The sequence below is a fragment of the Lentinus tigrinus genome (assembly GCF_003813185.1).
Source record: "Lentinus tigrinus ALCF2SS1-7 unplaced genomic scaffold L226scaffold_1, whole genome shotgun sequence".
Classification (NCBI taxonomy): domain Eukaryota; kingdom Fungi; phylum Basidiomycota; class Agaricomycetes; order Polyporales; family Polyporaceae; genus Lentinus; species Lentinus tigrinus.
The window spans coordinates 1,100,272-1,121,439 of NW_027137910.1; the positions used below are offsets into that span (position 1 = coordinate 1,100,272).

The 21,168-nt window shown below is 55.7% G+C and overlaps 8 protein-coding genes across 8 annotated transcripts; 6 read left to right on the plus strand and 2 right to left on the minus strand.

Moving 5' to 3' along the window:
- The first annotated feature begins 24 nt into the window (after positions 1 to 24).
- L226DRAFT_12085 (uncharacterized protein) lies at positions 25 to 800 on the plus strand. The gene is made up of 2 exons (XM_067672197.1): positions 25 to 177; positions 229 to 800. The coding sequence occupies exon 2, from the start codon at positions 248 to 250 to the stop codon at positions 689 to 691; it is 444 nt and encodes a 147-aa protein (XP_067542523.1). The 5' UTR covers positions 25 to 177; positions 229 to 247; the 3' UTR covers positions 692 to 800.
- A 404-nt stretch (positions 801 to 1,204) lies between these two features.
- Positions 1,205 to 1,540, plus strand: L226DRAFT_518152 (uncharacterized protein; the record flags this gene model as incomplete). Its single annotated transcript, XM_067678540.1, has 1 exon — positions 1,205 to 1,540. One exon carries the CDS (start codon positions 1,205 to 1,207, stop codon positions 1,538 to 1,540), a length of 336 nt encoding a protein of 111 aa, XP_067542524.1.
- A 1,112-nt stretch (positions 1,541 to 2,652) lies between these two features.
- L226DRAFT_564595 (uncharacterized protein) lies at positions 2,653 to 5,437 on the minus strand (the record flags this gene model as incomplete). Its single annotated transcript, XM_067683661.1, has 2 exons — positions 2,653 to 4,708; positions 4,773 to 5,437. 2 exons carry the CDS (start codon positions 5,435 to 5,437, stop codon positions 2,653 to 2,655), a joined length of 2,721 nt encoding a protein of 906 aa, XP_067542525.1.
- An 801-nt stretch (positions 5,438 to 6,238) lies between these two features.
- On the plus strand, positions 6,239 to 7,363 carry L226DRAFT_528165 (uncharacterized protein). Its single transcript, XM_067679281.1, has 4 exons — positions 6,239 to 6,420; positions 6,477 to 6,605; positions 6,672 to 6,744; positions 6,883 to 7,363. The coding sequence occupies exons 1-4, from the start codon at positions 6,266 to 6,268 to the stop codon at positions 6,946 to 6,948; spliced, it is 423 nt and encodes a 140-aa protein (XP_067542526.1). The 5' UTR covers positions 6,239 to 6,265; the 3' UTR covers positions 6,949 to 7,363.
- L226DRAFT_528166 (uncharacterized protein) lies at positions 7,224 to 11,793 on the minus strand. Its single transcript, XM_067679282.1, has 12 exons — positions 11,521 to 11,793; positions 11,341 to 11,468; positions 10,604 to 11,291; positions 10,443 to 10,547; positions 10,137 to 10,390; positions 9,914 to 10,081; positions 9,662 to 9,859; positions 9,438 to 9,611; positions 9,223 to 9,384; positions 8,569 to 9,167; positions 8,110 to 8,440; positions 7,224 to 7,893 (listed from the first exon to the last, which is right to left on the minus strand). Exons 1-12 carry the CDS (start codon positions 11,531 to 11,533, stop codon positions 7,396 to 7,398), a joined length of 3,318 nt encoding a protein of 1,105 aa, XP_067542527.1. The 5' UTR covers positions 11,534 to 11,793; the 3' UTR covers positions 7,224 to 7,395.
- A 384-nt stretch (positions 11,794 to 12,177) lies between these two features.
- On the plus strand, positions 12,178 to 14,665 carry L226DRAFT_607172 (cytochrome P450). The gene is made up of 14 exons (XM_067685752.1): positions 12,178 to 12,313; positions 12,382 to 12,482; positions 12,535 to 12,564; positions 12,626 to 12,734; positions 12,788 to 12,885; positions 12,942 to 13,041; positions 13,094 to 13,166; positions 13,235 to 13,467; positions 13,528 to 13,793; positions 13,859 to 14,025; positions 14,079 to 14,180; positions 14,235 to 14,245; positions 14,298 to 14,334; positions 14,397 to 14,665. Exons 1-14 carry the CDS (start codon positions 12,193 to 12,195, stop codon positions 14,569 to 14,571), a joined length of 1,623 nt encoding a protein of 540 aa, XP_067542528.1. The 5' UTR covers positions 12,178 to 12,192; the 3' UTR covers positions 14,572 to 14,665.
- Positions 14,666 to 15,264: 599 nt separating this feature from the next.
- L226DRAFT_564599 (cytochrome P450) lies at positions 15,265 to 17,632 on the plus strand (the record flags this gene model as incomplete). Its single annotated transcript, XM_067683662.1, has 14 exons — positions 15,265 to 15,385; positions 15,447 to 15,547; positions 15,608 to 15,637; positions 15,701 to 15,806; positions 15,861 to 15,958; positions 16,004 to 16,103; positions 16,159 to 16,231; positions 16,293 to 16,525; positions 16,586 to 16,851; positions 16,971 to 17,083; positions 17,136 to 17,237; positions 17,292 to 17,302; positions 17,359 to 17,395; positions 17,455 to 17,632. 14 exons carry the CDS (start codon positions 15,265 to 15,267, stop codon positions 17,630 to 17,632), a joined length of 1,569 nt encoding a protein of 522 aa, XP_067542529.1.
- An 823-nt stretch (positions 17,633 to 18,455) lies between these two features.
- L226DRAFT_564600 (cytochrome P450) lies at positions 18,456 to 20,879 on the plus strand (the record flags this gene model as incomplete). The annotated part of the gene is made up of 15 exons (XM_067683663.1): positions 18,456 to 18,579; positions 18,637 to 18,737; positions 18,800 to 18,829; positions 18,885 to 18,990; positions 19,056 to 19,153; positions 19,213 to 19,312; positions 19,361 to 19,433; positions 19,501 to 19,736; positions 19,789 to 20,054; positions 20,116 to 20,282; positions 20,345 to 20,446; positions 20,496 to 20,506; positions 20,563 to 20,587; positions 20,644 to 20,655; positions 20,705 to 20,879. The coding sequence occupies 15 exons, from the start codon at positions 18,456 to 18,458 to the stop codon at positions 20,877 to 20,879; spliced, it is 1,626 nt and encodes a 541-aa protein (XP_067542530.1).
- Between the last annotated feature and the right edge of the window lie 289 nt (positions 20,880 to 21,168).

The following is a 21,168-nucleotide window of genomic DNA, read 5'->3' on the forward strand; positions in this document are numbered from 1 at the left end:
CAGAGTGTGCGGGTGTCCATTCAGGAGTATGATAATGCAGGTGTTCTTCAGGCCCCCGCGCTTCTAGGGCGTCAAAACCCTACAGGGGTCGTCGCTTCCGGTCCTCAATGTTAGACACAACTCTTTCAACCCGTTCTCGGGTTTAAAGCACACACGGACCCAGGACAGGTGCAGCTGGTATACTCTGTTCTGCATAAAACGCCTTTGCTGTAATTGACTTGTCTTCAGTTCTACCTCGCATCCGCGCATGCTCCTTCGGACAGCAAGCCATGGGATCCCACCGGCCATTACGCTCGATTTCCTAGTTCCCAGTCCCCTTCTTCGCCGCACGCTATGTCAGGCCACTACTCGTCATGCTAAAGCTCCTTTGTCTCGTGCATCTTTGAGAGCTGCGCTGCTCTCTTCTTATGCGACAGCTCGAGCCTCGACTTCTACCCTCACTCCCGGTGCGGTCTTAGCCCATCTTGACAAACAACACCGCGTCTTCGAGTCGCAACCCCTTGACGCTCTTACGAATGCTCAAGTCGAAGCATACAACAAAGCCATTCACGAGCTACGCGCTGCCTTCATCGCGCGCGACGTCTCGAAGCTTTGCGAGGTGTGGGCTCAAGTAAAGGCACGGATCTCCTTGCATTCTTCTGGCCTCTGCAGTACGGCATCCTTTCGAAAGTGTCCTCGACCACTGTATTAAAACCCCTCGCTCAACGCTCTTTGAGCAGGAGGAGAAGGAGGTGCTGTCGGAGATGGCGATTTTCATCGCGGCCGGAGGATCGACGGATGGACTGCGGGCACTCATGATCCGTGCAATGCTCACGAAGTTTTGGCGCTGTACGACAGATACCTCTCAGCTCTCCGGGACAAGGCTGTTCTGCGGGAAACTGAAGCCGAGGCCGTCCTAATCCTCTGAAGATGCGTCTCCTTCCTCTCCCGCCGCCCCCTCCCCAATCCGTGACGAGATTCTGTTGTGCTCTATCTCCGCGTAGGCGCACTTGGACGCGTTCAATGACGCGCTGGCTGTGTACCTGGGCACGGGCACGCGGATCGCCACCTCTACGCTTGAAGACTTCATCGACATCCCTCTCTTACCTCCGCACCTTCGTTCGAAGCTCGAAGAGTATGACCGTCCTCCTCCTGCCTTCGTCCAGATCTCTCGGTCCCGCAGACGCGAACAACCAGGCGGCGAGCGAGGTCTGCGCCCGGAAGCATGGCATGCGTGGACACCGCCGCCGCCGCATCCTGGCTCGCGAGCCGGCTGCACAACATGCAGATGCACATCCCCGCGCCGCCGAACTTTGCGAACGAGGCGTTTCACCGTGTCGCTGCGAATATCCTCTTCTCGCTGGGCGACAGGGGTCGGTCGTACCTGTCCGAGACGTCTGACCGGTCGAGGGCGGACGGCGCGCACGTCGTCTCTAAGCAGGCATCGCCCGTCTTGCAGAAGGGAATCGGGAGAAGGGAATCGGCTGTTGGGTGCGGACGACGAGTAGGCGGATTCGGGCTGTTGGCTCCTTCCTTGACTCTCGACTTTTTGGTTATGTAGGTAGTTGCTGTCATGTCATGGGACCATGTTCATGTTTTATGTCTTCTTGTACCCTGAGGGACGGGTTGTCGAACAACGAGCTTGTCAAAACACACGCGCGCACACTGCCCGACGAGACATGATGAAGACAAGACAGAGATGGAGGCTCGCAGTACTCTGCGGCCCGGCCCATAACAAACATGCACATTGCCACAAGATCCGAGAACGCACCCGCCAAGTATGTGTACAACAGCTACGAGACACCAAATGGCCGCCGCACTTGTACACCCATATAAAGGTACTAAAGAGTATGCAGGGAACAAGGAACGCAGGAACACCAGAAGGGACTGTAGACGAAACGGCCATTGGGCCTCGGAACTGTGAAGTGAGAATCGACTCGACCGGCTAGGGTGCGGGTGCGGGTGCGGGTACGTATGCGATGCGCGATAAGTCGCAAAAGGAAAAGTCGTATCGAGGCGAGCGAGCGCAGGGGCCCGGGGGGGGAAGTGCTAGTGATCCGGAGTGGGAGAGATGGGACACGGGACAGACAGACAGACAGACAGTACTGGGAACATTATTACTACAGCGAGATAGTCTATGTACTGGTATCGGTATCAGAATATCGAATATCGAACATCGGGAAAGGACGGCGAAATCGTGGGCGTAGGTAGGCTTGGTCATATAGAATGAGTGTGGTGTGTTGTTGTGTGTGACGGGACAGGAGTTGGACTCTGGGGGGTGCAATATTACACAGATAATAGGAATAAAAAGGGGAGAAGACGAAGAAGGCAAGACAAGAACGAAAGGGAGTGAGGGAGTGATAAGGAGAGTGGGAGTGGGAGTGGAAATGAGTGTCCCTCGCGACGCGCGGTCTCAGACCCCGGTCGGTCTATCCACGGAGAGCGACCAAGATAAGATGCTGAACAGACAGTCAGAGAACGTATGCACGAATGTATGCAGATGTAGTTCCGAGTGAGGATGATGATGCGTGACGAGAGACGAACACAGACACATAGGGGACATATCAGAGACAGTGGAAAGCGTCCGTGCACGCACCCTATAGATGAGGTGCATCATCATCCAAGGCTAGACAAGAGAGGAGAGATAGCCATGAGAGGTCGTCGTCGTGTCGTTTACGTGCCGCTGGCGAAGCGCGAGCCGACCCCAGTGCGGGCGCGGGGCCTATTGACGACGCCGCCAACCTTCACACCAGCTTTCTTGAGGTCCTCGAGCTGTCTTCCGCCGCTGGCGTCGTCCTGACTCGGGCGGCCGACGCTCCCGCGACCGCACGCCATGCAGTACTCGCTCTGGCCGTCCGCGGCACGCAACTCCTCCACCTCGGCCTTGAGGTCGCGCACCTGGCCCTCGAGCTCCCAGATCTGGCGCTGCCACATCCGACGACTCGAGAGGATCTGCTCCTGCAGCGCCTGGATGACACTGCTCTGATCCCGGTCGTCTTGCGCGATGGAGATGTGGTGGCCCGACTTCTCGTCACTCGAGCGGCCGCCGTACCCGAGGTTCTTCGTCCCAGGGAAATCGGGGCTTAGCGGGGAGATCGCCGTCGTTGCCGTCGTGGGCGTGCCAGTATCGACTTCGAGCGACGGCCGCGTGCCGTCAGTGACGGCGAGCTCCTTGAGCTCACGGGTGAACAGCGTGGACATAGGCCGGATACTGAGCCCGACAAAGTCCGCTTTGGTCGGTGGGGCGCTGCTCGGCGACGATCCGTTTGAACGGAACTCCGCGCGGTTTACCGCCGTCGTGGGAGTGAGATGGTGGTGGTGCGTTAGATCGCTTGACGAGCCCGCGGACAACGGTGCGGTGTACGGCGCCTTCACAGTCAAATTCATCGACGGCGGATTCGTGACGATGGACAAGTCAGGCACCTTCCTACGCGCGCTCAGTTGCTGCTGCTGCCGTTCGCGCATGCCACTCGATGCGGACGACGATGACCCAGTTGAAGATTCCGGTGGCGAGTCCGCAGGCGATCCGGAACCAGAACCAATCGAACCGACCGAGTCTCCAAGCACACTTGGAGACAACGAAGGGACGGGTACCCGGTGACTCGTGGATGCTTGGCGAGGGCGAGCATACTGCGATGGCGGCGGGGGCGGCGGGGGATTCGCAGCGAAGGCATCGTTGGGGTACAACGGTACCGGTGGAGGGGGAGAGCTCGGAGAAACGCGCTCCTTGCCATTGAAGAGGCGCATGAACCCGCTCTTCTTCCTGTTCACCTGCCTTGTGGGACCGCTGATGGGAGAGTCGCCTGGCCCGCGCGGGGTCTCGACCATACTTTTGCCCTTCCCGCCCGCGCTACTCGACCTCGCGCGCCCTTGCATGCGCTGTGGGTCAATGTCCGTCTCCAGCACCAATGGTCTCGATGGTCCGCTGCCGCTGTATGGGCTCGAGATCGTCGGGTGCGCAGTGTGACTACGGGACCGCTCCCTTATTTGCGCTTGGGCCTCCTCCAGAGAGATTAGCTTGAATGCGCCTCCGCCTCCACCTCCACCTCCGCTCTCCCAAGCGTTGATACCGCCCATAGTGATGGTCGTGTCACGATTTCGGGCAAGCGGACTCAACGCACTGGCAGGGGTGATCGGCGACTGCGTGTAGCCGTTCAGCTTCCCAAGGGCGTCAGGGTGAAGCGCGGACTTATCGACGGGCATGGGAGAAGAGATACCGATGCTCTTGCCGCCCATGCGGGAGGACGTCGACTCGTTGAGGCTGGGATTCATGGAGGTCACCGAAGTTCCGGGCGTCATCGAGAACGTAGTGGTGGAACGGAACTGGGATACGCTACTGCTCGGGGTCGTGTCCGTGAGCGTCGCATTTGAATCGCTCCTAATTGCGCCAAAGGACATCTGGGCCGGAGAGGGTGGAGGCAAGTCATCAATTGGACGAGCAAGGTCCGGGTTGGCGTAAGGGTGACTGTATTCATGCTGAGGCCCTGAACTGGTAGAGGAGCGTCCGAGCAACGAGCTATCGTCTCGATAGACATCCGCGTGAGGTGGGGTCGCGATACGCGATATGGGAGAGGGATGTGAAGGGGAGCGGAACTCATTGAGGCCGACGTTGGAGGGGGTACGGGATCGCAGTCGAGGAAGCGAGAGCTTGTCGCGGAGGGACTGTGGGGACTGATGCGATTGTTGCATGCCCAGGGAGGTGGAGGACATGGAGGCTTGGGCGAGTGCGCTATAGGAGCAATATATCTATCTCAGCGGGAATTGGAAAGATAGAGAGTGTTTCAGGTACGTACGCAAGGGCGCCGTTGGCGGAGAAAGTAGATGCGGCGTCAAAAGACTGCTTGCCCTTGCCAGAACCGGAACGGGAGGAGTCGTTGCTTGGGCGGGGTTCAGGGATGGGTTTAGAGAGCGGCCATCCCTTCTTGCCGGCATCGGGCTTCTTCTTGGAACGCTTCGGGGGCTCGTCGACGATGCTCTTCGCGTCCGTGTCGTCTTCTTCCCAAGGGGCCGGGGAGTGGAAGCGCATTTTGGGACCGTACATGCTGATTCTGGGGAGCTCTTCCTCCTCCTCCTCGGGGGGCGAGTCGTCCTCGTCCTCGTGGAGGCTGTTGAGCTCGGCCGAGGAACGGGGATCGTCGTCGAGGTCGAGGCTACTCGCATTGGGGATGGCAAGACGCTCTCTGTCGGAGATGGGGGAACGGGGGGAGTCTGAGATGGAATGAGTGTATACCTTGGGACTCTGGGGGAAGCGGAAGGACTGGGAGTGGCCGTCGAGGATGGGGCGGTCTGTTGGGCGTGGGGAGAAGTGGGCATGGCTATATACAGAGGGCGAGTCTGAGAACTCCGAGAGGGAGGGGTAGCGGCCATGAAGGTCTGCGCGGGCGGCACGCTGGCCAAGGAGGTCCTTGAGATGGTCGTCGTGCGCGCGGAAGTCGACGGGGGAGTTCATGACGTTCATGGCACCGCCAGTCGTGGGACGGCGGGGAGGAGGAGGAAGGGACGCGGGGGACGGGGACGGGGACGGGGAGAGAGAGCCTCAGATGTGGCCAGAGTCGACCAAGGCGGACTCGGTGAGAGAGTCAAGGCGTCGGGCAGGGCTGAACGCAGCTTAGCTCCGAATCCACGCTAGCTTCCTCTGACAAACACAAATCAACAACCGCTCGGGTCCGTCCCCCAATCCAGCATAGTCCTCTCCCTCTTATCAGAACCCTTCGCGCGCTCTCCTAGGCCTCTCGCTCCCCTCGCCGCGTTCTCACCGGTCGATGTAGCTGCAAAATCACCAGCGCATGTCCGCCGACTTGCTGGGCAGCTCTAAAACAGGGTTCACAACATCCATCCGAACTGCACAGTGCACGCCACATACGATCCTCGAGGCACAGTCGCAGGAGACGCGCGCGAAGGGTGCAGAATCTGAACAGGACGGATGAATGCATCCACGGCCGCAGTCATAGATGCCCGCCAATGTTGCGGCCCTGGCTTGTCATGATATCATCACCGCGAACGCCCTCGCCGTGAGCAAGGCTGTGATCATTCCCAGAGCCCAAATACATGATTGCTCTCTCTTCCTCGTGTCCTGTCTTCATCGTGGCGGACAGCGCGGACTCAAAAGCTCGAACGGCTCAAACATGGATGAAGACTTTCGCGACCACACCCCGGCGCCACAACGTCTGATCACGATCTCCTTTTTGCCGCCACGTGTAGATCCCATCGGCGATTCCATCTCCCGCGACCGCTGCTGCCTTTCGAGGAATCCTCTCGTCTCTCGTCCACAACAAAGTCCCAAGCCATGTCCGAGCCGGAATATCTGTCCCTTGCGCCGTCACAATCCACTGCGGCCGCCGCCACCACGTCTGCTCAACAGTCTTCAGCGCGCCCGCTAGCCCAGACGTCCGGCGGTCGCGTCTCAGGCAAGGCATGGAAGTCCCACAAAGCAGCGACCGTGTACGTATCCCATCCCGGTATCCCAGCTCTGTCATCCGCTCACAGATCGTCTCCAGGCGGTCCCTGCTTCCTGACGGTCTCAAGACGAAGAAGTGGGAAGATCGCATGGAGAAGACAAAGAAGGAGCAGGCGATCAAGAAACTTCAGGCGGAACTGAAGGACGAGAAATTCTCAGAGATCCAGCGGTGCGTTCCCTCCTTCCCTCCCTTCCAGCTCCTGTGACGCTCAGATTCGCGCCTGCGCGGAAACAGACGGAAGGAGATCACAATGGAGCGCAAGAAGGCTGCGGAAGAGCGGCGCAGGCTGGAGGAGGAGAAGGCAAAGGTGCGCACGGAACTCCCTTCCTGCCCTTGCTCTCCCAATCACCGCATCAACCCACCCACCCACCCCGACACTCCGCCACGTCCTGGAACCCGTCATAAGTCACAGTGCTCACTGAAACTTACCCACATTGTCCTGCAGATGGGCGCACGCAAGGCTGCCAGGCTGCGCCGCAAGGCTGGCCGCACCAAGAAAATCAATCACTGACCGGATACCCGCACCCCACTCGACGGATGCCAGATGGACTTGAATGCGCCACCACCTCCTTTCGGACATATTCCACCTGCTTCCGTCCTTCCATTCGCGATTGGGGTCTTCGTGCAATGGGAAAATGCTATTCTCAGGTTCAGCGTTCGTACCAGCATCGTTGATGTGCATCGCGTCGTCCTTGGGGTTGGCCCGGATCGACGTAGGGGTTCGCGGAGCTCCGGTCTGCGGTTTGCCCCTCTGCCTGAATCCGCGAACGCCATGCCTTGGCTGCAAGCATGGACCATGACATACGGTATCAATTTTGCTATGTTACCGTTGCACTTGTGGATGCCACGCTTCACTTGTACCAGTACAGTAGATGGTTCCAATCACTAGTAGCTGAGTACAATATATCGAGCACCACACACAACCCAGCGCACGATCCAGCACGTAAGGACTCCCGAATCAGAGGTCCCAGCTAGCATCCACCTCGCCAGGCTGCACGAACGGCTTATCCAGCCCCGCAACGACGCTCTCACAAAGCGGACACGTCGCAGCCAACACATCCTCAAGCTCCCTCCTCATCCTCTCCACCTTTTCCGCATCCTTCTCGCCCGCATCCCGCTTCGCCCCGCCAAACCCGATGCCCGGGATCCACCCCGCCGGCGCAGTGACCAGGTTCGCAAGCGCGTCGGGCACGATCAGGTCGCGCAGGCGGTCACCCGCGGACAGCACGCTCCGCCCGAACGCGTTTGCGCCGCCCCGGGCCCCGGCCCCGGGCACGCCGAAGTTCGCGGAAAGCAGCGTCCGCTGGGTGGACGCGGTCCGTGTCGGCTGCACGGCGATGAGCGAGGGGTTCGCGATAGCGGAGCGGTCGATGCCGGTCGTTTGCGAGGACTTCATGAGCTCGGTTTGCAGGGCGAGGATGCGTCGGAGCGCGTGGGCCGGGAGGAACTCCTTCGTCTGCGGGTTGCGTCGCACGAGCACACGGAATGTGCGGAATGTGTAGAATGTGCGGCCGAGTCGAAGGTAAGGCACCACGGGTGGTCATTCAGGCATCGGGCGAGAAGGTTGAAAGACGGAGATGACGGTGGGAGTCAGTAACGCAATCCGACGACGGCGAGAACGAGAACGACGACGGGGGCTGAGACAGGAAAGGAGAGAGGGGGTGGGACGTACCAATCCTATCAGACAGTCCGCATGGAAGGCGTGGTGGCACGGGAAGACGTAGAACTGGCGGGACATGAGCGCGAGGGCGCAGTGCGCGCACTTCTCCGTGGCGTCCACGGTGATGAAGCGCTTCTGGAGGGCCGCGATGTCCTGCTTGATCGCCTCTGCGTTCTTCGTCGCCTCGTCCATCTCGGCCTTGAGCTCGTCGATGTGCGTCGAGTAGCCCTCGAGCGCGGTGCAGATCTCCTCCTTGAAGTCGTCGATGACGACGAAATCGGGGAAGAACGGCAGGATGTCCTCGATCTTGAGCAGATCGGTGTTCTCGAGGAAGCGCATCGCCCTGTTAATGACATTGATGCATCAGTGCACTGAACATATCTCGCGACCGCGAAAAGATGGGCAGTAGAAGATGACGGAACATGGAAGATAGAACACGGAAGGAGATGACGTGTCATGGAGTGGACGCACATCTTGATATCCTGCTTGTCCTGGACAACATACTTCGCGATCTTGAGCCAAAGCTTCTTCCGCAGCTGGTCGTCGTCCTCCGGCATGTCTGCGTTGATCTTTGCAAGCTCCAAATCGCCCTTTTCGAGTGCAAGGTCCACGCTGTTCTCCCAGAGGCCCATCTTGGAGTAGATGTGCACACATGGTTGTGTCCGCCCTCCCTGCTTGCACAGCCGCAGCGCGTAGTCGAGATCGTAGTACGGCTTCCCTGTGAGCGGGTCTGACGGCGCCGTGGAAAGGAAGCGGAGAAGGGGCCCGTCGTCCTCTGGGTGGCTTGGAGACGTTGACGAAGCTAATGATATCGGTGTGGAAGCGTAGAAGGTGATCATGAGGTTGTGGATAGTGGGCGAGGTGTTGCCTTGCTCGAAGATGACGTGATTGAGGTACCGCACAGCGTGGTTGGGTGATAGCGGATCGCGAGGCGCATGTTGCAAGCGTAGGAGAGCGGGCACGAGACGCAGAGGATCCAATGCGCGCTGACGAAGCCAAGAATCGACGGTCTCCTTCGGTGCTTGCCGCATTAGAACCGGTGCGAAGCGGTAGTACAGCTCAAGATTGGACTGCCGGGAAATATGTCAGTAGAAGCATAGACGCACCGATGTGCAGGGAACCCACCTGTCGATTGATGACATCGATCGCCTTCGCCCATTCCTCTTCCATGACCCAGTGCTCCACGACGCGCTCAAAGTCGCCGACCACTGTTGCATAGTGCAGGTACATATCCGTGCGACCATGCCCTTGGATGAGTTCATACACCGTCTTTGGGTCAAGGTTGGCCTGAGGAGGCGGTTAGCACATCCCGTCAAGAATGGATGAGAATGAGCGCTCACCTTGTACGTCTCAAAGAAGTGGCGTAGATCATCTTCGAGGATGGCACGTTCAGCAAGCAAGTTGTCGACATCTTGCGAGACAGACTCAGATGCGACCAAGTCATCTAATTCATTGCATTTGCTCAGGTAGAACTCCACCAACCACGTTGCGAGCATCATGCGTTGTGACAGATCCTGAGATGACTTCAGCGGTCATCTTAGGGAGCGTGCTCGGATGCACTCACAGTCTTCCGAGTTCGCTCAAGCCGAGAGATGAGGTATGAACGGAGAGCGTCTCGTTCACCAGCGTCAAGGAACTTCAGCGTGACCTCTTCGAATGACACGGAGCATTGAGCGTAACACTGAGCAGCTTGGAAGTAGCGTCCCTCGTTAAAGAACGCTTGCGCTTGTGCAGACATGATCTGATCCCGTTGAGGTGCGCTCTGTGTGACTATGGTTAGCAGAAGAGGCAGAATATGGTCATATGGTGCACTTACATTCGCATACTGAAGAGCAGCGTCGTACTTGCCCTTCTCGAGGTAGATCTTCCAGACGTCGCGGTGCTCGTTGGTGACGCCAATCTCCCATATTGACTGATCGGTATACACCCAATATGTCTTGCGTACAGGATCGGCAGTGAGACCTCGTACTTGCTCGTTGGGTTTCTAGGCATGCGTTCAATGATCAGCCAGACCATCCCGCACATGCATACAAACTTACCAAAGGCAGTAGTTCCTCATATGCAAGCTGCTGATTCAAGTTCGAGACGCCAAGGACGCGGTCTCGGTAGAGCAGGAGGAAGTGAAATTCTGTGAGTGACATGGAGAGCGGCACTACGTTGGAAGCAACGTTCTGTCGTGTCGGGGATAGCGACGGCGAAGAGGCCACAGTGGGATAGGGTAACAGTTGAGCGCCATCAATGAGATCATCAGACGTCGACTCGAAGTCCAGGTTGCCGTGGTAGATACCAGCAGCTGATACAGGCTCAGTCAAACGCAATACAGCAATGGAGCATAGCATGCGCACCATTCATCCACGCCACCGTCTGTGGCAATGAGTAAGCCTGGTCGGCGTTGGGGCTGTATACATGCAACTCGGAGTAGTCCATGTTGCCAGGCAACTCCACAATCTCTTCGGGACGTAAGGGATTGACATGAGCGTGCATTTGTATGCCAGATGCGACTCACTCGGTGCTGTGTCTCTGTAACTCCCGAACAAAGCGGAGAATACCCGACCACCGTCCTCCGACCGCCTGTCTGGTATACCAACAAACTGGTATATTCGTGTTGCCGTAGTCACGAGCACAAGAGCTTTCCTGACGTCCAGCGGCGGGAACATGTCGAACTTTAATCCAGTCACTGGGTGACGCTCCGGCAGGGTGAACACGGGCTGGAGGTACCTCTCTTGAGACTTGAAGAAGTCTTCTTCCGCGTCGAGGACCGCCTCGTAGATAGTTCCATTTCGCGCACCGATGAGCATTTCCCTTGTTGACGTCGAGTGCGCGGATGACAAGAGAGCCGCCTTATTCCATGCGACACTCTCAATAATCATCTTGAAACTCTTCAGTTGCCGTGGTTTCTTCCAACCCCGATAAAAGTACCAGTTCTCGCCCTGCACGGACGTGACCAGCAGGTGCCTACCAGATGGGTCGAGGAAGAGCTTGTGAATGTTGAATTCGGTTGGTTTCCGGGGTATTTGTATGCGAATGAATTGCTCTGCTCGGGAGAGCTCGATTTGAATGATGAGGTTGTTCGCAAGACCCATGTACAAGGAGTCGGATGACACGACGAGGGACACAAGGGGAGCGGATAGTGGACATTGGACTTCTCCCAGTTGGAATATTGGGGCGGCAGGAGGCGCGATGTCGGCCTGGTCCTGAGAGACATTCCAATACCACGCTGAGTGGTACAAGGAACAAACGCACCTGGTAGATGTCTGCACGCGCATCATCCTGGCCATATGGTGAAGGTTCAAATCCCTCGTATTGCAGTGGTGGAAGCGAGCCCTGAGCTCGAGCAGAGCCAGGAGCTGGGGCAGAAGCGTGCTCTACGTCTATAGCTTGATTAGACAGTTCCGTATGCAAGCAATACAATAGGCAGCGTACAGTCGTCGAACATGGTCTGGAAGCAGCACTTCGCGCAGATGAAGCCGGAGTCCTAAATGGCCGGTAGTTGGTGATCCTTGGCGAACCAGCAGAGTACTTGAGCAAGCCAAGAGATTATGCGGGCACCGCAGGGCTATGAGGGACTGCCTGACCACGCCGCAGGGAGGTGGCTTTCGCAGCGTCGCGCAGCGCGTTGCAAGTCGTCTGCGCGCGACTGTGCAATGCGCCTCACTGACGCCCGGACACGGTCCGGTCCGGGAAAGTCGGACTCGGAGGAATCCTCGGTTAGAAAGAAACCACCAAGAAGCAAAGTTCAGTCACAACTTTAAGCCTCAGCAAGATGCCCATCATCGTCCGCGCTGAGTACATCTGCTTGGGACTTCCAGATGGATATCACCTGTGGCCTACACGCCCGACAAACGGTATCGTCATGGTTTTAGCCGTGCTTCTCTTGCTGCCCCGCGTAACTCGTCTCGTCACCGGATCACCGACCAGCCTGCCAGCGTAGAGGCTCTCTGATGGCTTGTGAGTATACCAAGGTCTTGATAGGCTCTACGGGCCCGCAGACTAATAGCACACGCGTCATCTTCGTTACAGTCGGCCCGTTCTCCCAGGCTACATAGATCCCGCGGCCGCCGGATTCGGTGAACGTACGCCCTCTACGTCTCCAACATGCAGACTGTGATCTTACTCTTGCTCGCCTCTGTGCTTATCGTTGTAGAACTTGTCCGGCGTAGCCGTTACCGCTCGCTGAAGCACATCCGAGGGCCCCCAGTGCCATCTTGGGTCTTCGGTGAGTGATCGCTGCATGGGTGGTCGGAATTTTCAACTCGAGCACTCTACTAACCACATACTGCACAGGCCATGAGTACATGCTTACTCGTCAACAGGAAGCAGGGGAGTTCGACTTCCCCTGTGTGAAGGAATACGGCCTCACTTGGCGCATCGGTGGTCTGCTCGGAGTGCGTCCCAGACCGCCTGGTCTAGTCGGATACTGAACGCAGTGCAATCTAGGGCGACCAGATCATGACGGCGGATCCGAAGGTAGGAGCGAGTTCTTACAACTCTTCGCCGTCGCTGTTACTCAGAAGTATTGGGGTTTCAGGCCTTGCAGCACATCCTTCATAAGTCCGGTTATAACTATCCCAAGCGGCGAGACGTGAGCAAGATGTCCGAGGTCTTCTCTGGAGGCCCTGGTATTACTTCAGCTATTGGTAAGAATTTTCTAGGTCATCATGTGCTCCACGATACTAATGTACATTCGAAGGCGAAGTCCACCAACGTCAACGCAAGATCATGAATCCTGCTTTCAGTGCGACACAGTTGCGCAGGTTTTTGCCGCTCTTCCAAGAAACTGGCCTCAAGGTGAGAATATTCCGTACGGCTTGAATCGGCGAGTCTTCTCAACGATCCATATTCAGCTATGCGAGAAGTGGGAGAAGGAGGTAATCACCGTGCCAAATAAGACTGTCTATGTGAACAAGTGGTTGGCTAGAACCACACTTGACATCATTGGCGCAGGTGAGCTTGCGCGTTCTCAGCTGACCAGAGCATACACTGAATTCCTCGCCAGCTGCCTTTGACTATAGCTACGGTGCCCTTGATGAGAAAGAGAATGCGTTGTCAAAATCGTACAGCACTCTCTTGTACGTGTTACAGTCATGGGTCTGTTGATGTCGCCAAACGCACCGCTAACGCTCTTGTGTGTCACTAGCCTCGACTCTACGTTGTATCAGTCAAAGTTAAAGCTCTTTTACCGCATCATGTGGCATTACCTCCCAGATTGGGTCATCAACATCCTCATGAACGCCCCGACTCGAGAACTCAAGCGTGTCCGCAGCACTAGTCGTCTATTCCGTGAGGTCGCAGGGAACTTGCTTCGGGAGAAAGGCTCGGAGGCGAAGGAAAAGGCCGAGGAGGGATACAAGGACGTACTGAGCATCTTGGGTACGTCAAAGCACGCGTCTTTGGTGTGTCTCCTTTTCACTAAAGTAACTCCGGCGGTAGTGAGGGCGAACGCCTCGGAGGAGCCGAGGAGCCGTCTCAGTGACAAAGAGATGAAGGCGCAGATGCAGACCCTCACCCTCGCAGGACACGAGACAACCGCAAGTTCGGTGTCGTGGATGCTCCTGGAGTTGGCTAGGCACCCTGAATATCAGGCAAGACTTCGTGCGGAGATTCGAGCCCGCCGGGAAGTAATGCGGGCTCGCGGAGACATCCGCTTTACGGTCGAAGACCTTGACTCGCTGACCTTGCTTAATAATGCAATCAAGGTGCGTGTCAACACCGTTCTCCCGTGATGTGTCGATCATTACAATCCACTAACGACCAGTTGTAGGAAACGTTGCGCTACCACCCCATCGTGTTGAATCTCCATCGCTATGCGCTCAAGGACGATATCATCCCCTTGCAAGAGCCCATTGTCAGCACTACCGGGGAAGTCGTTGACGCAATCCCAATTAAGGCGGGACAATGGATCAAGCTCTCCCTCTGTGCATACAACCGGTAGGTGTCCGGCGCAGGTAATGTGTGCGCGGAGAATGACAATATTCTGCCAGTCTTCCCTCTGTGTGGGGTGAGAATCCTGATGTCTGGAATCCGGATCGATTCTTCCGCATCGACCCTACCAAGCAGACGAAGCTGGGTGTCTACGCGAACCTGTGAGTGTGAATACATACATGATCGCTGTTGTGATTAATCATTTCCCTGTACAGTGTGTCCTTCTGTAAGTGTCGTACTTATCATGTTCTCTGGCCCGCTGACATCTTCCATACTAGCTGGTGGCGTACGCTCTTGCATTGGATGGCGGTTCGCGTAAGTCTACACTACTACCATTCACTTCGTCCTCGGTACTAAGCACACTGATCGTTGCGCAGACTCATTGAGATGCAAGCTCTCGCCTCGGAGTTGCTCGAGAAATTCGAGTTTTCGTTGCCGAAGGACGAGGTGTACGACATACAGCGCTTACCAGCTGGTATGATGATCCCTTTGGTGCGCGGCAAGTGGCACCTGGGCTCGGTGATGCCGTTGTGCGTCACAGCTGTGCCGTAGGTGGTAGTAGCGTTTTACTATTATACCACGATGTCCGCAATTGTCAATCACTACGATTTTGACTCTGGTGCATGTTACATGATCCAAGTACCGCACATACCGAGTCGCTCTTTGCGTGTGGCAAGGTGTCCTGGTGAGAAGGTCGTCTGGGGGACTCTGGGCATACGCGTTTCGAAGGCTCATTGGCGCTCATATCCAGTCCGGGAAAGTCGGAGTTGGACCTTGTTGATCCTCAACCACTACGCTCTACCAGTCACAGACGGTAGACTATTACTGCATAGCAACGTGTCCCGCTTGGCACTGCAATCTCGGCTGTCACGCGGGTCGCGACTTACAGTCGTATTCATCTGTGGGTGCATCTTTCCTCGTGCACTGCAGTCATCAGATCTTAACTGCACTAGCACGCGCTGTGTGCACAGAAGCATCCTTTGATGGATAAGACTACCGCTGGATATGACTGCCCTTGCCGTAGCTCCGCGGAACGATAATAGCCAAAGGGTCATCGGCCCGCCCTCAAGACTACAATCGTGGCAGCAGTCTCTGACTCCGGTTGAGACCAGGGATGAGCTACCACGCAACTGAACAACGGGTAGCCCCATCAGTAATAGCTAAAAGGTCATCGGCCCGTACTCGAGACTACAAAGACCCCCAGGAAAGCGACGTATGGTCCAAGTCGCCACATATTCCAGCGAAATGCATCCCCTGCTCCTGCCGGCCATCGTCTCGGTGTTGGTCGTGGCACACGCCATCCAGCGCCGCCGCTACAGATCGCTCAAGCACATCAGAGGACCATCAGTTCCTTCATGGGCCTTCGGTAAGCCACTCGTCGACTGCGTTCGCCCTTCCGAGCATCTATGTGACGACTTGCTGCACAGGTCATGAATTCGCGTTTACTCGTCAGCAGGAAACCGGCGATTTCGACTTCGCCTGCCTGAAGGAGTACGGATCCACCTGGCGCGTTGGTAGTCCTTTCGGAGTGCGTATCTGCTCTCTTCTGCTGAATTGAGAGGGGTATACTGAAATTCGTGTGATCTAGGGCGATCAGATCATGACGGCCGATCCAAAGGTAGACACATCCGATGCGACCTCTTTCCGCCCCTGCTTACTGTGAATGTCATGCGGCTGTTAGGCTCTGCAGCACATCCTCCATAAGTCTGGCTACAACTATCCCAAGCGGCGAGACACCACGAAGATGTTGGAGCTATTCTCTGGAGGCCCCATTGTCTCGGTTGTCGGTAAGAACGCTTGCATCACTCTATGCTTTATAGACTGAGGACCACCGTTGGAAGGCGAGATACATCAACATCAGCGCAAGGTCATGAATCCTGCTTTCAGCGCGACTCAGTTGCGTACTTTTCTCCCAATGTTCGAAGAAATAGGACAGAAGGTGAACCTGTTGTAGGAAAAAAACTCGCCGACCGTCGATCTCTAGCTCTGCGAGAAATGGAACAAGGAGCTTATCGAAACCACGACCAAGATAGTCCACGTGAACAAGTGGCTGGCTAGGACTACTCTTGACATCATCGGCCAGGGTGAGGCAACATTGTGCTCGACTAGGTGGACTGAGATCGACTGACGTGCTCGCAGCTGCTTTTGATTACGACTACGGCGCCTTAGATGAGACGGATAATGCCTTGTCAAAGTCGTACAGTACTCTATTGTACGCGGTCTATGTCTAGTCATTGTTGCGAACGATTACTGACACCTCCTGGTTCTGACAGCGTCGACTCTGCAATGTATCCTACGAAGCCAAAGCTTTTCTTTCGCATCTTGTGGAATTACCTTCCCGATCGGGTTCTCGACATTCTTGTACTCACCCCGACTCGAGAGCTCCAACGTATTTGGCGCACCAGCCGCCTCTTTAAGGAGGTTTCGGGCAAGTTGCTGCAGGAGAAAGGCTCGGAGGTGCAGGAGAAGGCCGAGGAGGGACACAAGGACGTGCTGAGCATACTTGGTACGTACGCCTAGTTGATAAGGCGTGTTATGTGTTATTGATGCACGGCGGTAATTCCAGTGAAAGCAAACGCGGCGGAGGAGCCTCGGGGCCGTCTGAGCGATGAGGAAATGAAAGCGCAAATGCAGACCCTCACTACCGCAGGACACGAGACGACCGCAAGCACGGTGTCGTGGATGCTCCTGGAGCTGGCTAGGCACCCTGAATACCAGGCAAGACTTCGCGCGGAAGTCCGGACCCGACGGGAAGTCATGCGTGCCCGTGGAGATATTCGCTTTAACGTCGAAGACCTTGACTCGCTGACCTTGCTCAACAACGCAATAAAGGTTCATGTCTTTACCACTTTCCCGTGACGTGTCAGTATCTGTAATCCCGCTAATAACCCTCTGTAGGAAACACTGCGCTACTACCCCATTGTGTTTTCCTCAATCGCTACGCGCTCAAGGACGATGTCATCCCCTTGCAAGAGCCCATTGTTAGCACTACCGGGGAAGTCATTGACGCAATCCCGGTCAAGGCTGGACAATGGATCAAGCTCTCCCTCTGTGCATACAACCGGTGAGTGCTCAATTCTTGACACTTGCACATCAGGATGACAGAACCGTGGTAGTCTTCCTTCTGTGTGGGGCGCGGATCTCAACGTCTGGAACCCGGATCGTTTTTTCCACATTGACCCCATTCAACAGACGAAAGTGGGGGTTTATTCGAACCTGTGAGTACCAACCTATGCGTAACCCCTATCAATACTGACAGACTTCCCGAACAGGGCAACCTTCTGTGAGTACATATCATCGTGATTACGCGAACGGCTCCGCTGATACCGTCGATACTAGCCGGTGGTGTCCGCTCTTGCATTGGATGGCGTTTCTCGTAAGTCTCCACCATATACTAGTGCCTATCAGCAATTACTGAATGAGCTTGCTGCGAAGGCTTATTGAAATGCAAGCCCTCGCTTCGGAGTTACTGGAAAGATTCGAGTCCAAGCTGCCCACGGACGAGACGTACGATATCCAACGCATCCCAGCTGGCGGCCTCATGGTCCCCATGGTGCGCGGCAAGTGGAACCTTGGCCCGGTTATTCCGCTCTCCGTCGCAGCTATCCCGTAGGTCGTGGTTATTGTCATTGGACGCAGTAGGATTTCGGCCACCAGTGCGATTTATATGCGATGTATGTCTTGCCTCTCACAGGCCCGAACTCGCGCCAAATTGTCTTATATCACGATCAAGTTTAGCGGACTACGACTTACAGCAAAACAACCACGACTCGAGTGCAAACAAACGTTGACGATTGCGTCTAACCTATGATGTATCGGCGCTACAAGACTATTCGCACGAGGAACTACATGTTCTTACGCGAATGTTGCTCTCACATCCGGCCCGATGGGACATCCTCACAAATCGAGTTTGGCCTTCTCAGTGATAGTGAAGTCCTACTTCCCTTCTCACCCCACCGCCGTGCGTGTGATTATGCGCTCTCGAGCAGTCGACGTTCAGGCCGCCCCATTGAAATACCGCCTTGGCTCTCATATTGCTATTCGCAGAGGTCAGGTGAGCATTGTGCACGCAGCCCCTGCCTTCTCGGAACTAATGCGCCTTGACAAACGAGAGTTCCAAGCATGTTCAGGTTGGCCCCCTAAGCGATAAGCGTGAGTAGCGAATGCATCTTGAGCTTCCATAGGTAACTATTGACTATTGACACGCCGCTCAGGTGTCACCAAAGCAGTCTATTCATTGCCAGCTCTCTCCTGGTACGTGCCCACGGCTGCTGTAGGCGGTGTAGCGTGTGTCCCGCCGCCCCGAAGAACCTTTTCTCCGTCAGATGCGTCGTGTCATCTGCGACGCCACCCCGCATACAAAGCGTGGGCTATAGTTTTGTGGGATGCTCGTCAAACCTTGACCTTTTCCACCACAGGCTCACCTGGCAGTCATCATGGAACCCCTGCTACTGGCGGCGGGCCTCTCCTTCGTCGCGATACTCGTTGCTATCGTACGTCGCCGTCGCTACAGGAGCTTGGACAACATCCGCGGTCCCCCGACCCCCTCTTGGCTGCACGGTACGCAGACCTTTTCCAGCGTATTGTTATGTAGTATTCACGCCGCCCATCCTGTAGGTCACGATGTTGAGCTGACACGCCAAAATGAGGCGGGAGAGTTGGACTTCCAGTGGATGAAGGAGTACGGCGCCACTTGGCGTATTGGGGGTCATTTGGGGGTACGGAATGTTTTTCGCAAGGTTCCCATCATGTCCTTGTGCTAACGTCTCGGTGGCAATAGACACAGCAGCTCATGACCGCTGATCCTAAGGTGCGTCAAAGACCGCTTAGTCAAGAACTCATGGGCTGATACAGGCCACCTCCAGGCGATGCAGCACATATTCATGAAGTCGGGTTACAACTACGGCAAGCGGAAGGATATCCAGATGATCACCAAGATGTTTCTCGGTCCAGGCATCGTAGCTGTGGAAGGTATCACCTCTTCTTTCCGTTTGCCGTCTTGACCTCTCATTCTGATTGGCATTCGCGGTTCTTAGGTGAAGCACACCAGCGACACAGGAAAATTATGAACCCCGCATTCAGCGCTCCTCAGCTCCGGACGTTCCTAAGCCTGTTTCAGGACATCGGTCTCCAGGTGCGTTCATAAAGCTGGAAATAATGAACCCATATCGAGATTGACCTTCCGGCCTGTAGATGTGCGAGAAGCTGAAGCCGGAAATCACGGATGATCCGGACAAGACCGTATTCATCAATAAGTGGTTAGCCAGAACAACCTTGGATATTATCGGACAAGGTGAGTGACCGCGGTCACGGGAATTGAGCCATGTTGAACATATAGCAGCCGCGTTCGATTACGACTACGGCGGTTTGAGCAACACGGAGAGTCGCCTGTTGAAGGCGTACTCAAATCTCTTGTGCGTGTTCCTCTGCGTCATTAACCTGACAGCGTCTGTTGTTAACATGTAAAGTACACTGCCACAGCATCGACACCGGGCTACACCCCTCAAAGTGGCTAATCCTCTACCGGAGCTTGTGGCATTACCTCCCGGACTCCCTCCTTCACATCGTACAGTATACTCCGATCAAGGAGCACACTCGGACCCGTCGCACTTTTCAAATTGTCAGCGGGATTGGCAAAGAGCTCTTTAGCGAGAAGACGAAGGAGGTGCTTAGCTCCGGCAAGACCGAGACACACAAGGACGTAATGAGTATCTTGAGTGAGCATTTCCCTTAATAGTCGTCTGCTGCAGTGGCTCAATTCAAGACCAGTCAAGGCCAACAGCTCTGAGAATCCCAAGACCCAGCTGGCCGAGGACGAGATGGTCGCGGAGATGCAGACTCTCACCTTCGCCGGTCATGAGACCACCGCTAGCACACTGTCCTGGATGCTCTACGAACTGAGCAAGCATCCAGATTACCAAGCCAGGATGCGTGCTGAAATTAAGGCGGCTCGTCAGGCGATGCATGCGCGCGGCGATAGTAGGTTCTCCATAGAAGACCTTGACTCGATGACTACGGTCATGAATGCTATCAAGGTACGCAACCACTTCACTGATATCTGGAGGGTCTACAACAGCTCACTGACGGTAACATCAGGAAACGCTTCGCTTCCACCCTATAGTCTACAACTTACAGCGTTACGCGCTCAAGGACGACGTCTTGCCGCTGTCCCAGCCAATCATCTCCGCGATCGGGGAGGAAATTCACGCAATTCCCATCAAGGCTGGGCAATGGATAGTTGCTTCGCTGGCTGGTTACAACAGGTGCGTCCGTCCAGGTGGGCAGTAGCCAGTAATCGCGATGTCGCTTAACATCTTGCGCACAGACTCCGCTCGGTGTGGGGCGAGGATGCTGACGAGTGGAACCCCGACCGTTTTCTGCGGATCGACCCCACGAAGCAAACTAGGGTCGGTGTGTTTGGCAACTTGTGAGTCCACCTGTATTTCGAGCATCGTCGTAGACTGAACCTGTGCTAGGATGACCTTTTGTAAGTGCAATGTGTAATTCTTCTTCCGATCTTTGTGTCTCAAATCAAGGATACAGCTGCTGGTATCCGAGGTTGCATCGGGTGAGTATCATGTCTATTCGTTTTTTGGGCGACGCGCTGATGACAGCTTTGTACAGCTGGCGATTCTCGTAAGAATATGTCACTTGTGCGGTACTCCTATGCTAACATATCGCACAGCCTGATTGAGATGCAAGCGCTGTCCGCCGAATTGCTGGAGAATTTCGAGTTCGCTCGTCCCAAGGAAGACTACGACATCGTGCGGCTCCCTGCTGGTCTGATGATTCCTGTGGTTCGCGGAAAGTTGTATGAGCTCGGTTCTGTGATGCCGCTCCGTGTTTCTGTTGCTCAGTGAGGAGAAGGATGGACGAGCGAGCCTTGACATTGGGGCAAAGCTCTTCGGTTTGGTTGGCGTAACAGAATCCGTTCTGTGTAATGTTATGTACTGTCTGCTATATGATGATACCAATGCCCCGTCGCCTTCAGTTCACAATAATATCTTGATGTATAAGTTGTCGGAGTACCCAACCGCTTCCGGACCCAGATGTATGCGATCTTCAAGGTTGTCGGTGTGGTTGTTAATCAACAGAACCTGCCAAATCGAGGTAGGCACTAGGCCGGCGTCAAAGGCCATTGCGTTCAAG